The sequence below is a fragment of the Equus caballus genome, chromosome 24, assembly GCF_041296265.1.
Source record: "Equus caballus isolate H_3958 breed thoroughbred chromosome 24, TB-T2T, whole genome shotgun sequence".
In the NCBI taxonomy this organism is placed as follows: domain Eukaryota; kingdom Metazoa; phylum Chordata; class Mammalia; order Perissodactyla; family Equidae; genus Equus; species Equus caballus.
In genome coordinates this window covers 51,693,206-51,707,454 of record NC_091707.1, presented here as the reverse complement: position 1 = coordinate 51,707,454, position 14,249 = coordinate 51,693,206, and the positions used below count along the sequence as shown (strand labels likewise).

At 42.4% G+C, this 14,249-nt stretch overlaps 1 protein-coding gene across 2 annotated transcripts in view; it reads right to left on the bottom strand.

The window, feature by feature from the left end:
- Nucleotides 1–14,249, bottom strand: part of AK7 (adenylate kinase 7) — a 59,851-nt gene that overhangs the window by 25,212 nt on the left and 20,390 nt on the right. For both annotated transcript variants that reach the window (XM_023628350.2, XM_023628351.2), the window contains exons 6-7: nucleotides 3,813–3,893; nucleotides 728–816 (exon numbers count right to left, since the gene is read on the bottom strand). In XM_023628350.2, the coding sequence (XP_023484118.1) occupies nucleotides 728–816; nucleotides 3,813–3,893 (170 nt within the window). The remainder of the gene's footprint in view (nucleotides 1–727; nucleotides 817–3,812; nucleotides 3,894–14,249) is intronic.

Sequence of the window (14,249 nt, the reverse complement as noted above, 5' to 3'; positions counted from 1 at the left end):
TAAGCTTTATTGTTCCCCAGTAAATCTGTCAATCTGCCTGGGGTTGTGACTAATTTACTAGAGGCCAGTGGATGAGAGGAAGAGTGGGATCTAGAAGCCAGAATCTCAGGGAAGAGCTGAAACTGCTTCCCCGCAGGGGATGAGTGGTTGAATGAAGCCCCAGGAACGGGTCGCGTAGAGCTGACAACCACAAATAAAGAGAAGCATCTCTTGGACCTAGTGTTTGAGGCAGCGTCTGCAAAGGAGAAAGGGTCTCCGGACCTGTCTGGAGCACAGAGCTGGGATAATCTACGAGCGTGAAAGAGATGTGTTAACTTTACCTACAACTGCCCAAAAAACCTTCAGGTTTAGAGCTCGCCATCTCATTTCTGGAATTTAAGTTGGTGAGCTGGACATATCAATCTCATTTAGGACAGAGGAATAAGAAACTAGGTCCCCAGGACTCACGTAACAAATTCTTTTCCAAAATTGGAAGACATGCTACTCTGCTAAAGCTGATAAACTTTCTAAAAGATGAACCTGAACTTATCATCAGAAGTGGAGATTTTAGATGATGGACGCTATCTCATCAGATGCAAAAGAGAGACAATCACAGTACCTTCTGCATAGGGTAGCTGTGAAGAACAAACACAGTAATATATGTAAGGGTCTCGGCACTTGGAAAGTGCTCAATAAATGTCATTAATCAATTCATTCTAGAAAGTCCCATCTCCGGGAGAATGCTTACCCTGCTAGATCAAGAACATGAATTGCTGGAATCACGTTTGTTCCATCGCCAAAAACTGGTAATGCAGGAACGTCACCCAACCAAGCTATCTAAAAGAAAGAAAAGCAGAAGCATGTTTTCCCCAGTCATATGTGTCTGACTACTACAGCTCACATCCAGGGCCATAGATCCATCTATCTGACGAAGTCATCGCCTGTAGGAGATGCTCTGTAAATCAGTCCTGAGGAGATTTAGTTGCCCATCCAATTCTATTATGAGAAATAAAGGGTAACCTCGGTCTGAAATGCTTTTCAAGAAATCTATAATCTCATCAGCTATCTCTAGGCGTCATCGGCATGTTATCTACACAGAGAGAAAATGCTTTCATATGCCTGATGTCTTTAATTCTCGCAAAATCAAATTCTCACAGAATTAAATTAAATTTTAAAATTATCCCCACTGGCAGTGGGTAATGATCATCAGTTTATGGATGAAATGCTTAGTAGATAAAGTACCCCGTGGGAGGTTGCATTTCTACTAAATCCCTGAGTCTGGATTTGAACTCTGATCTTCAGAGTCCAGATCCTTGTCTTTTCCCTTCATTAAGTATTTCAGTAAATAAACTGACAGTCTGGATATTGTTAAACTGTCATGTACTAGATTATGTAAATTGCTTTTAAAGAGTGAAAGAGGTAGGGGTGGGGGCCAGAGCTGACCACTGAATCTTCTAAGATGTTTTGGACTGTGGGAAACCATTTAAGGGTTTTAAGCAGTGAAGTGACATCATTAGATTCACTTTTGTCACCTTGTGAAGGATGATGGGAAGTAAGAGTCTTAATGGGGAGATGGAGGCCATGACAGCTGTGCGGAGAAGTGATGGTTTAGCCTAGCATGTGGGTGGGGAGTTGAGGCAGTGATGTTGGAGAGAAGGGAGATATTGAGGAGGCTAGTTCTATAGGACTTGGGGATTTTGTGATGGATGAGAAAGAGGGAGGAGTTGGGTTCCGGCTGGTGCAGCCGGCTGGAGGTGGTCCCAATTTCTGAGATGGGGCCCTGGAAGAGGAGCAGGTTTGAAGGTATCTGTAGGTATAGTTTGGATTTATGAAAGACATCCAAAGTGAAATGCTGCATAGGTAGCTGGATCTACAGAGCAAGAACACAGGAGAGAGAGCCCCACTGGAGACTTATGTTTGAGAGTCATTGGCACCAGTCATGGGTGTGAACAGTCCAAACCAGGAAAAGAGTATAGATGGGGAAGACAAGAGGCTCTAGGGCAGAGGCATGAGAATGTCAACATTCCATGGTCAGCTAGGTAAGGAGTTGCTGAGAATGGACAACGAGAAAGAGCTTTCTTTAGCTCACGCTCTTCAGCTATCATATCTCTTATACCAAAAAATCCAACCAACCAACCTTTTCTTGACTACACTTCTTCTAACTCCTGCCTTCTTTCTCTGCCCCACTTTACAGCAAAATTTCCTCAAATTTCTTCTCTACTCTCACCATCCCCACTTCCTCTCTTGCCATTTCCTCTTGAACCTACACACATCAGGCTTTTGTCCTACCCAGTTCCCAAAAAATCCCGTGCTCAATTCTCAGGTCTCACTTGACTTGATTATCTGCAGTATTTGACACAGCTGGTCATTCTTTCTTTTTAGAAACACTTTCTTCACTCAGCTTTTTCAACACTCTCCTCTTGTTTTTCCTCTTACCTCCCTGGGTGCCCCCCTTCTCAGCCTCCTGTCCTGGTTCCCTCCCATCTCCTTGTAATCTCCAAATATTGAAGTGTCCCAAGACTCAGCCCTCAGATCCATTCTCTTCTCCATATTTACTCTCTAGGCGATGTCATCCAATCCTTTGGCTTTAAATACAACACGTATCTGATGGCTCCAAAGATTCTCTCTCTAGTCTTGGCCACCTCCATGATCCTCAAATTCATATGTCCAACTCCCCACTCAGTATCTACACTTGGACGTCAGCCATCTCAAACCTAAAAAGTCTAACACTGAACTTCCCACTGCATACCATGCCCTAACCTGTTCCCCATCTCAATAAATGGCAACTCCATACTTCCAGTTACTTAGACCAAAATCCCTATAGCTATCCTTTACTTTCTATCATCCTTACATCCAATCTTTGAACCAATCCCATTGAATCTACCTTCAAAGTATACCCCAAATCTGAACAATCTTCAGTATCTCCATCATTCCCACCCAGGTCTCAGGCACTACCCTCCTAACTAGTCTCCCTGCTTCTGCCCTTGGCCCACTACAGTACATTCTCAACACAGCAGAAGATAGTTATTAAAACTTAAAGATTATGCCACTGCTGGGCTCAAAATAGTCTAATGGTTTCCCAAGCCACTGGAATAAAGCCAAAGTCTTCACAACAGGCTACAAGTCTGGGCTCGATCTGACTCCTCCATCACCTCTTTGACTCCCACACTTTAGCCACATTGGTCTTTTTGCTCTTCCTTCACACAGCCGGTACATTACTGCCTCAGTTCTTCACACTTAGAGTTCCCACCGCCTTTCCCCAGAAAGCATATGAGCTAGCCCCCTCACGGCCTTTCACTTTCTGCTCAAATATCGCATCATCAGAAAGGCCTTCCTCCACCGCCATATATAAGATAGAACCTCCCAACCCTACCCCTGGCACTTTCTCTCCACCTTTCTCTGCCTTGTTGTTTTCCATTTTACTTTTCAACATCTGAAATACTCTACATTCCCTGGCTAGTTTGTTTGTTATCTATCCCTCGCTCTTCTCCACCCCTCTGGAATGTAAGCTCCACAAGTGCAGGGACCTCATTATGCTATTGGATTTCCAGTCTCTACAGTGGATTCAGGCACGTGGCAGGCACTCGGGAAACATTTATCTCATGAATGAAAGGAGATTCATCTTTTTCTTTATGATTCTGAGAGTGGTGAATACAAGTTGCCAATAATGGGAAAGAAAAATAGGTGGTTATGGTCTACATCCATATGTTCCTTAAGCATCTGCTGTTCTACTGGCCTACCCACATCTAGAAGCAATCAAAAATATCTCCGAGTTGTATAACTTTACTGTAAAACACTTAAAAAAACTCCTCATAGTCACTGAAAAGTCATACCTTGAAAAAAGTATGTAAGATGCCTCCTTCCAGTCCATACTGAAGTCCAGCAGCAACTACGTAAGTCACGAATTTTTTGGCCTATTCAATAAAATACAGGGGAAAAGCTAAATGTAATAGTATCGATCATATTGAACCAGATTATTTTAGTGGTTAAAATGAGCACTTTAGGAAGTCTCATCACCCCATTCGGGTTGCTAAGGTATTGTTTAGGATAGAAATAGAATCCCTTAGAGGGGGAATCAACACCACCCGCACATCCAGGATGCCTCTGACCACTGTTAAAACTAATTGGGACCCTTAATTAAATGAAAGCCAGAGTTAATTATTTGTGAAGACTTAATGCGTCTAAGCACTATGCTGGGCCCCCAGGGGAAAAGGGAGATAGAAAAATCCGTCCTTCCATGATGATCTTTAATTACCAGTAGGGGAGGTGGACATACGTAAAACCAAGGAGTTTAGTAATGGGCCTTAATACAAGGATTTTAATTGACATAGAGTGTTCACTTCATCCAGGGGGAGTAATTTAGGGGCTGGGAGAATCTACATCGATGTTTAACTATTTTAAAAAGTCATCATGGGGCTGGCCTGGTGGCATAGTGGTTAAGTCTGTGCACTCCGCTTCAGCCACCTGGGGCTCGAAGGTTCGGATCCTGGGCGCAGAGCTACACACCACTCATCAAGCCATGCTGTGGCAGCATCCCACATACAAAATAGAGGAAATTGGCACAGATGTTAGCTCAGGGCCAATCTTCCTCACACACACACAAAAAAGTCATCAGGTACTAGCATCTACACTGTGGGGAAATGGGCTTTTTCGCATGTTGAAGAGCTTCAGGCAGAGGTAAGACTTAGCCATACCTGGGCATTGATTCTTCCGCTTTAACGCCCTCCTCCCTCATAACCCAATAACCATGTGGCTTCAATGGTGTTTAATTTAAAAATCTAGAGGGAGTTGGTGTAAAGGTTGGTGCAATTCTTTTCTGGTCTGCTGCTGTGAGGTCCAAGTATAGAAGGTGCAATGACCAACAGAGGTCTGTTTAGGTTCTATTAGACATTTGACTCACAGGCCACCAGAGGCCGCCTACTTCAGATCAGATTTTTTATCTTTGGTGAATTATATTGGGAATTGAATCTTATCTGAGGAAGTGACTTGTGAGTCTATGCTTGTGTGTGATTGATCTCTTCTTGCTAACCCATCATCCAATTAAAACACTGTAGTTGGCGTCAGAAGTAGAATTACGGATAAAGACCCGCCCCCCCACACCTTCACCACGATGACCAGATTTTGGAAGGTTAGATGTTGGTAAGTTGAAGAGATGAATGATGAACTGAGGATGGAGCTCAAGTCAAGTTGGAAACCCCATGGGATGAGAGAACTAGGCTCAATGAGTGGGGTTTTTGAGGAGTGACTCTATTGCTGTAATTGATCCACATTCCTCCACATCTACACCAGTGGGTGAGCCAGGCAAGGGCAAGGTGCCCCGGTTCCCAGGCTTTTCCTAACTGCACTAGGTAAAGTGACAACAGAAGACCCCGAAAGGGATGTGAAAAGCCTTTGGGCTTGAGGCCCAGCCAGATGGGCATGCAGTGGCTTTCCGGGAAGAAACGAGATGACTGCTGAGGTTTTAGAAGGAGGCAAGGGTGGGAGAGTGTTGCTGAGAGATGAGGAGGCTACAAACCCAGGGGAATAAAACAGAGGCCAAAGATTTTAAATGTGGGTGAGGGGAGGGCAAAAAAGTACTAAATGCTCTGTCTTGGCTCACCTTCCCCAATAAAATCGTTAAGGAGGAAACTGATTGCAGTTCAAAATTTTTAATTGTGAGTAACTCTGTTTTGGTATGTGCCGAATCTTTTCCCTTATGGCTTACTCTGAGCTGGGACTACAATTTGGACAAAGGCACTGGGAACTAAACTGGCTACGGGTGGGAACCAGATGTTTCTCACTTTATTTAAATGGATACATACAATTTCTGCTCTTACCAAGATAGCGTGAAGGAGGGCCGCTGAGTGTTCTCTCCCTGGGAGCCCAGGGGCTGTTTTCTAGAAGTGGAGTAGAGGGCTTGAGAGAGGGATGGTATGGAGTGCTACGCCCCAAGGCAGTAACTTGTCCAAGCAGTTGCTTCCTATGACTTACATGGGCAATGAGGAATAAAATACTAGCATCTGCATAGTCAGCGTCTAAAGGGGAAGGCCAAAGTCTGGCAGGCTTGTTTGAATTTTGGTGAAACCATATCCCACATTTGGATATGTGGGGTTACAGGGCCATAAACACCAAGTTACGGGGAAGAAATTTATTTTTCTTTTCCGTAGTAAAGTTAACAAAAACCCCCAAATTGGGGATACATAGATTGAACATTTTAGTCTAATCAAGGTTACAGATATTTGTACTAGACCTTTCAATGATTATTCTCTACTTGCTTGAGAAGAAATCCCCTAAAAGTATAGCACTAACTGATGGATTATAGTGTTAAAAGATAAACTGAGGCATATTCAAACTTTTAAGAGTTTATTGGAGCAGAAATTGATTCAAATCGGTCGCATCCAATCTAGCCAATAGAAAGGAACCCTGACGAGCTGTACAAAATGAAAGACTTTCACAGGCAGAAAGGAGCAGGAACAAGGAAGTTATGCTAGACAAAAAAGCGAGCTGGTTATTGCAAAGTTACTTCCTTTTAGGGGATGGCGGGGTCCATCAGGCAGATTGCCTCTCATTAGGGCTGATCAGGTGATTCCTGATTGACTAGCTTGAGATTCCATTTCTGGGAGAGGTGAAACTGTGATTAAGTTAAATCTCAGTTTGGTAACGTGGGGCTTAGCATAAGTGACTCCATTTTGGGCCTGTTGTCTTCTGTGTGTAAATAAAACATAAACATACAATTGCAATTCCAATGTGTCATAATTCAGACACAGGTGTCTTTTATGAGTTGAGTCTTATGGGACCCATACAATGTAAAAACTATATGGCCAGCAGAAATTATTCTACATTAACTACTATTAAGTTGGAAAGTCTCTGATAATTTTTGGTGTTAACTCTCCATTGGCCTTTGATAATTCAGTCTAGCAAGTTACTGAGACCATGAATATTTGTATTTATGTAAAGATATAAAAAAAATGGTGTTAACCTCTAAAGCTGCCATTGACTAAAGATAAATAATAATACTGGCACTCGGGATCAATATTGTGATTTATAAGAAATATACACTTGACCTCCATCCCTGTTTCTGGCACAGAGCTTCTAAAACCCTTGGAATTTCCTAAGCAATGAGAATGATAAAGGTCTCTTTTGTTACATTAATAAGGTGACTTTTGGACCCTCACCTAAGGATGGGGGCCGGTTGCCAGAGGAGACAACCTGTGATTAGAGGAGTGGAACTTTCAGTGGCCCCCCCCTCCAGAGAGGGCAGAGAGTGAGCTCAATCCTCAATGGCCAATGATTTAATCAATCATGCCTATGTAACGAAGCCTCCATAAAAACCCAAAAGGCAAAGGTTCAGAGATCCGAGTTGGTGAACACGTGGAGATTTGGGAAGAGTGGCATGCTTGGAGACCATATGGAAGCTCCCTGCCTTTTCTCCATACCTAGCCCTATGCACCTCTTCGTCTGGCTGTTCCTGAGTTATATCCTTTTATAATAAACCAGTAACCTAGTAAGTAAAATGTTTCTCTGAGCTCTGTGAGCTGCTCTGGCAGATTAATTGAACAGGGGTCGTTGGAACCTCCAATCTATAGGCATTGGTCAGAAGTACAGGTGACAACCTGGGCTTGCTACTGGTATCTGAAGGGTGGGCAGTCTTGTAGGACAGAGCCCTTCACCTGTGGGATCTGATACCATCTCCAGGTAGATAGTGTCAGCATTGAGTTGAATGTAGGACACCTAGCTGGTGTCTAAGAATTGCTTGGTGTGGAAAACAGCCCCCTGCTCCCACACACACACATTGGAATTGGGTCCAGAACCTTTATAAGAAAAATGAAGTCCCTCTCTTCTGCTCCAGGTAATACAGTAGATTAAAAAGTCTAAAATTTATCCTACTACAAACACCTAGAAATGCCAAATAAAATGCCACCAGTACCCTTCTACGTATGGTAGAATTCTCAAGAAAATAAGAGACCCCCCCCAGGGGCCAAAAAATAGAGGAGTGAAAACAAAAGTGGTGGAGCTGACGGGGTGGCAGCCCTGGGAAGTCCATGGTCTCTTAATCTGGAGGATGGGTGAGTTTTTAAACCCATGTGGGTAGAGGAGACACAGCATTTGGTGTGGTGGGGTTTGGAGTTGGACCACAACAAAGAAGGATCCATTCATAACAAAAGAGTGAAGTAGAAAAAAAATCCACCCTGTGGCAGAGGGAGGCAACAAGAAAACATGTCAAACCCAGACAGGGTTCTGGAAGGAGAAAAGAAAGCTCCTTTGAGACTTCTAACCTTGGCCTTGGCCTTCTCAAGCGTTTGTCTTTCAAATTTAAATTACCTGCTTAATCCAGGGATCCGAGAGCCAAAAACTTAACACCTGGCAACTTTATAAAGGCACATACAAGGTCCCCCCACTCCCTGGAAGGACCTTTCCCGTCCTTTAAAGCCCCAGTAAAGGGATACCAGCTGGGACGGGGGTGGTAACTTCACAGTAACAGACGAGTGCTGATTCGAGATCACGGTTGTGCCCATTACAAACTGCAAGGTGCATTCTCAGTGTGAACTCTCATTTCTTACTGACCGCCATGAATCTGGAAGGTGCCTGATGCATCAATAAACTTGAGACTCTGATGGCAGCACTTTGGGAAGACAGACGGACGGTGCACCGGCCCACTTTTTCCTAAGAACTCATTTACATGAGGTTTTTAGGGGGGATGGTGAGCTATAAAGAAATAGATGCTGACAATTTAAAGAGCTGCTATTTTTTAAAAAATCCATGTTAAATTACAGGTCTATGTTTAAATTGGAGTTTTATAAATCACAAGAAACTACATTCATTGAAAGAAACTTTAGTTATTTTTGTAATTACAAAAACTTACTGAAGATGAACTCATAAACCAAAATTACAAAATGTATGAGGGAACAATGCACCACGAGCGAAATGAGACTTGCATTACCTTTAGAAAATAAATTAGCAGAGATTAGAAAATAAGTATGTTTAAAATGATGAAAAAAGTTAAGAAATGGAAAACAAATGAACAAGATGATGACGATGATCAACAGGCAGGTGGTAGAGCAAGGAATGAAGAAGAGCAAGAGAGAAGGTGGTTGACTAAGGTCGAACAAGGCAGAGAAAAGAATTGAGCACATCTTAGCCTCCCTGCCTACTTCATTCCTTCGAGCCTGAGTCAGGCTGAGCTGGGAGGAGAGAAGTTTAAAATTAAATGATAGACTGATGGTTTTAGTAGTAAACTCGTCTGAGTCTTCATAAGAACTAGAAAAGGCTTTATTAACACCCAAGAATGGTCTGAAAAGCTGTGGACTTTGCTAGAGATATTGTTCTAGTGGCAATTATTAAGAAAAATTTAGGGGCCGGCTCCATGGCCGAGTGGTTAAGTTCGTGCGCTCTGCTGTGGTGGCCAAAGGTTCAGATCCTGGGCACGGACATGGCACCGCTCATCAGGCCATGTTGAGGCGGTGTCCCACATCCCACAACTAGAAGGACCGGCAACTAAGATATACAATTATGTACGGGGGCGGGGCGGGGGGGGGGGGGTTTGGGGAGATAATGCAGAAAAAAAAAAAGAAAAATTTACAGTTTCATTCCTGTAATGTCTAACACTGTGAAGGAGTTACAAGAGCATGCCTAGAAGTGAATAAGGCAAAACTGAACATAATTTCAAGGAGAAGTGGATACGTTCACTTTACAGTGGGAGATTTTTAGTATACCCCTCTCAGTAATTGATAAATTGATAAATTAGTAAGATTTGCAAAATGCCATTAGGAAATTTGACCTAAGTAGACATATATAGAACTCAGCACAAACGGTCTGAAATACACAGGTTTTTCAAGTCCATATGGAATTTAAGATTTAGAAAAACTGGCCATGTACTATGTAGCAAAGCATGTCACCAAATCACCACCACATGGACCACATTCTCTGACCATAAAGCAATCAAATTAGAAACGAACAATGAAAGGATAATGACTTCTCCATATATTTGGATATTTAAAAAACACTTCTCAATAACTCACAGGCCAAAAAAGAAATTATAATAGACTTTAGAAAATTTTTAGAAATTAATAGTTATGAAAATACTATTCAGGGCATTTCAAAACTTGTGGGATGCAGCTAAAACTGCGTTTAGTGGCAAATCTATGGCAAAGACTGAATATTAGTAAATTTAGCATCTAACTCAAAATGGCATAAACCCAAATTAGAAGGAAGATGTAATAATAAGGACAGAACAGTTAACGAATTAGAAAAGAAAGAGAGAGAACTAACACAGCAAAAGCTACTTCTTTAGTAATAATAATATAGAAAAATTGGTTAAGATGGATGAAGAAAAAAAGGCATAAGGCTCAAGTAAATTACCACCTTCCTTACTGATGGGGGTTTGGCTGGAGGACACTCCTTAGGTGAGCAAAGACGAGGGGCTACCTAATCCTGAACCCCACAATAAGAAACTTTCCCCACCAGTCACAGGCAGCGCTGGAAAATTATGGACTTCTCCACAGGGGGCCTGCCCTGTAAAACTTAGGGCATGAAGAAGCTAGAACTCGTTTGCTGCAGTCAGTGGGATCCCGGAGAGACCGGAGGGAGGAGGGGCCAAAGTGACATGACCACGCCCCCAAACCCACCAATCAGGTAAGTTGGTTGAGCTTCAGGAGGCGGGATAAGGAGTCAGTAAGAAGGGAGCAGTACTTAGGCAGAAGCCTCCAGGATCATCCTCGTGGGAACTAGAGGAGTGGGAAAGCAGAGATGCCCCCTCACAAATATTAGTCCATAAAGGGGAACCGAACTACAAACAGAGATTTTAAAAATCATCAAGAGAGACTTACGGACAACTTTATGTCAATTAACGTGAAAACAGCGTAAAAGGCTAATTTCTTGCCCCCAAATCCCGCCACTGCCTTCACACAGTCCACGATAGTTTTACAGGCAAATTCTCTCAAATATTCAAGGGATAAGCCCATTCTCATACATATTGCAGAGAACAGAAAATTTTGTTCCCAACTAATGGTGAGGATAGTAGAAACACAACGCTAAAACCAGAAAAAGACAGTATGACAAAGGAAGACGATAGGCCAATCTCACTCGGAAACTTGAATGTAAGTGCAAAAATCTCAAATATCGCGTTATTAAAGCAAATCCAGAAACATTTTTATTAAAAAAAGTTATCATGAGTGCCTTGGGTTGGTCAGAGAATATAAGCACCAAAAGCCAGTGGGATAATTATCTATTACAACAAATTTCATAGCTTGCCGCTGAGATCTGGCAGATTATTTTGTTTCTGGGACCATATACACAATGGGTGCTCGGAGGCCACTTAATGATTTAAGTGACTTGGGGCAAAACAGACCGGCAATTCTGGTTTATTCAAAATACTAATTAAAGTCAATATAACTATATTTTTGAATATTTTAATATTTAAAGTCTTAAACATTTTAAAATATTCCAAATAGTCAGCGTGACTCATTTAAAGATGGAAGCACCCAGTTAAAGCTGTGTTGGGGGTGTTAGGCAAATCAGAACTATTTAGCTAACTTGTATAATTATTAGGGCTTCCCTTTGCCTCAAAATACTAAATAAGTGCAACTTCTTGTGTTTGTAATACAGCACATGAATATAAACGTGATCGCTGCAGGTGTGGTAACAGTAGATGGACCGTGGCCGACCAGCCTCAGGAGTGCAGAGACCACATCTGTTTTGTCTGTGGCTGAGGCCAGCTCTTAGCCACAGTGCCTAGTACACTGTAGGATATAAACTGATATGTGTTAAATGATTACTTCTAGTTTATTTTAGTGAGGAAGACTGGCCCTGAGCTAACATCTGTGGCCAATCTTCCTCTTTTTCTTTTTTTTCCTCCCCAAAGCCCCAGTACTTAGTTGTATATCCCAGTTGTAGGTCATTCTATTTCTTCTATGTGGGATGTCGCCACAGCACGGCTTGATGAGCAGTGCTTAGGTCTGCGCCCCGGATCTGAACTGGTGAACCCTGGCCACCTAACGAGCACACGTACGTAACCACTCAGCCACGGGACCAGCCCCTAAATGATTACTTCTAAAGTCCTACCCACCTGATGAAAAACGCTAGGTTAAAAAAGGCTCATCAAGATGACCAAGTTGGCCACCAACCTTACCTTATTAATTGTGCAGAAAAGAGTGATTAAGAAAACTGAGGATAAAAAGAATAGATTTTTAAAATGAAATTTTGATTGCATCATCTAGAGCATGGGACAAATTTAATGTTTTTAATAATAAAAAAGATATTAAGATAATACTTCTCCAATTTAGACTGTCATTCACATCGATTATTTTTGTATGTGTGATCACATGTTCTCACCCAATGAATTAGACATAAATGATCAGGAAATCATGGATTTTCTATTTGGGGCAATGTTCCAAGTTTAATAAAATAATATAGGATTCAGAATTGGAAGGAATTTACACCGTCTAGTATAGCCCCTTCATTTTATTTATTTATTTTAACCCCCAAAGTTTAATGACTTGGCTAAGGTCACAAGGTAATGGGTAGAAAAGGGGCTAGAATCCCTGGTCCCACGTTGTTTACTTCAAATAGTTTGTACTCACGCTGTTTGTATTGTCAAAGTAAAAAAGAAAAAAAAATTTAATGGTAGGACAGGACTTGGGGACAAAGCTCCTACGGTAATATCTGCTGAGACCACTAGGTGTCATCTTAGAGCTATTATTACATATCGCTACTGCGCATCTTCTGCTAATGGGAAAACTCCAGTGGATGGAACCTTTAGAGGTTGGGTGTTCTATGTCAGTTCTACATACATTAAATGATGTTGATGATAATAGAACTTAATTCATAGAATTTTGAGGATTATATATGAGATACACAAGGATTGCCTGAGGTACCATAAGTAAAACATTTAGCACAGTCCTGGCACATAGGGAGCAAGCTCACAATTTTCAGCTGTTACTACTCATTCATCACCAGGGCATTCTTGTCATCTATTTTGATAAAAGATAAGAGAAATAAAATAATTTTATAATATATATGTCAAAATGACAAATTTTGCTGCAACAGAAGGCTAATAGGCTATTATTATTGTTCACATGAACTTCTCAGCTATACGTATGTTTTAATAATTGGTCACCATGGATGTGCCAGGATCAACTCTATCAAATGAGGGAGCTTTGGAGTCAGGAAAAAAATAAAAACAAAACCGGTAGGCTTTGGTGTCTGACGGATGCAGGTTTGAATCACAGCTCCACCACCTGACGCCTCTCCCACAGAGCTGCATCCGCGAAATGGGGGTGGTTATGTGTGGACACAATTCCATTGCTCTAAGGGGTAGATCAGACAGGCCAAGAAGCGCTCAGGACGGTGCTTAGTAAATCCCAGCTATGCAACCTTGAGCAGCTTACTTAACCTCTGGAAGCCTCCATCCTTATTTGTAAGATGAGGTGAACATGCACTTTTCAGAGTTGTTGTGAGAAGGAAATGGGATACCTTCCTGAAAAAGGGAAAATGTGGTTCCCTTCCTCCCCATCTCAACTCCGAGTTATCTGCCTCCTCTGGGCTAGGCTGCTCTTCGGACCCACAGACTCCTTGGTAGGTGATGGCTAGAGCTGTGCTGGGGACCCCAGACAAGGCTTTCAACTTAATGGGCTGGACCAGAACCTGGGCCAGGGCCTAAGGACAGTGCATCTTAGGGTGAGCCTGAAGCTCAGAGATCTGTGGGTGTAAGGATGAGGAAACTAAACAAGGAGATGTTTAATGAGTTGAGATGATGTATGTAAAGCATGTGGAACAGTCATGGCCATGTGCATTGTATACTGTCTCAAAATTTTTCTTTTTCTTTTTTTTTTTTTTTTTTTTTTTTTTTTTAAAGATTTTATTATTTCCTTTTTCTCCCCAAAGCCCCCCGGTACATAGTTGTATATTCTTCGTTGTGGGTTCTTCTAGTTGTGGCACATGGGACGCTGCCCCAGCGTGGTCTGACGAGCAGTGCCATGTCCGCGCCCAGGATTCGAACCAACGAAACACTGGGCCGCCTGCAGCGGAGCGCGCGAACTTAACCACTCGGCCACGGGGCCAGCCCCTCTTTTTCTTTTTTTGAGGAAGATTAGCCCTGAGCTAATGTCCACCACCAATCCTCCTCTTTTTGCTGAGGAAGATTGGCCCTGAGCTAACATCTGTGCCTATCTTCCTTGACTTTATATGTGGGATGCCTGCCACAGTGTGGTTTGAATAAGCAGTGGGTAGGTCTGTGTGTGGGATCCTCACTGGCAAACCCTGGGCCACCGAAGTGGAGTGTGCAAACTTAACTG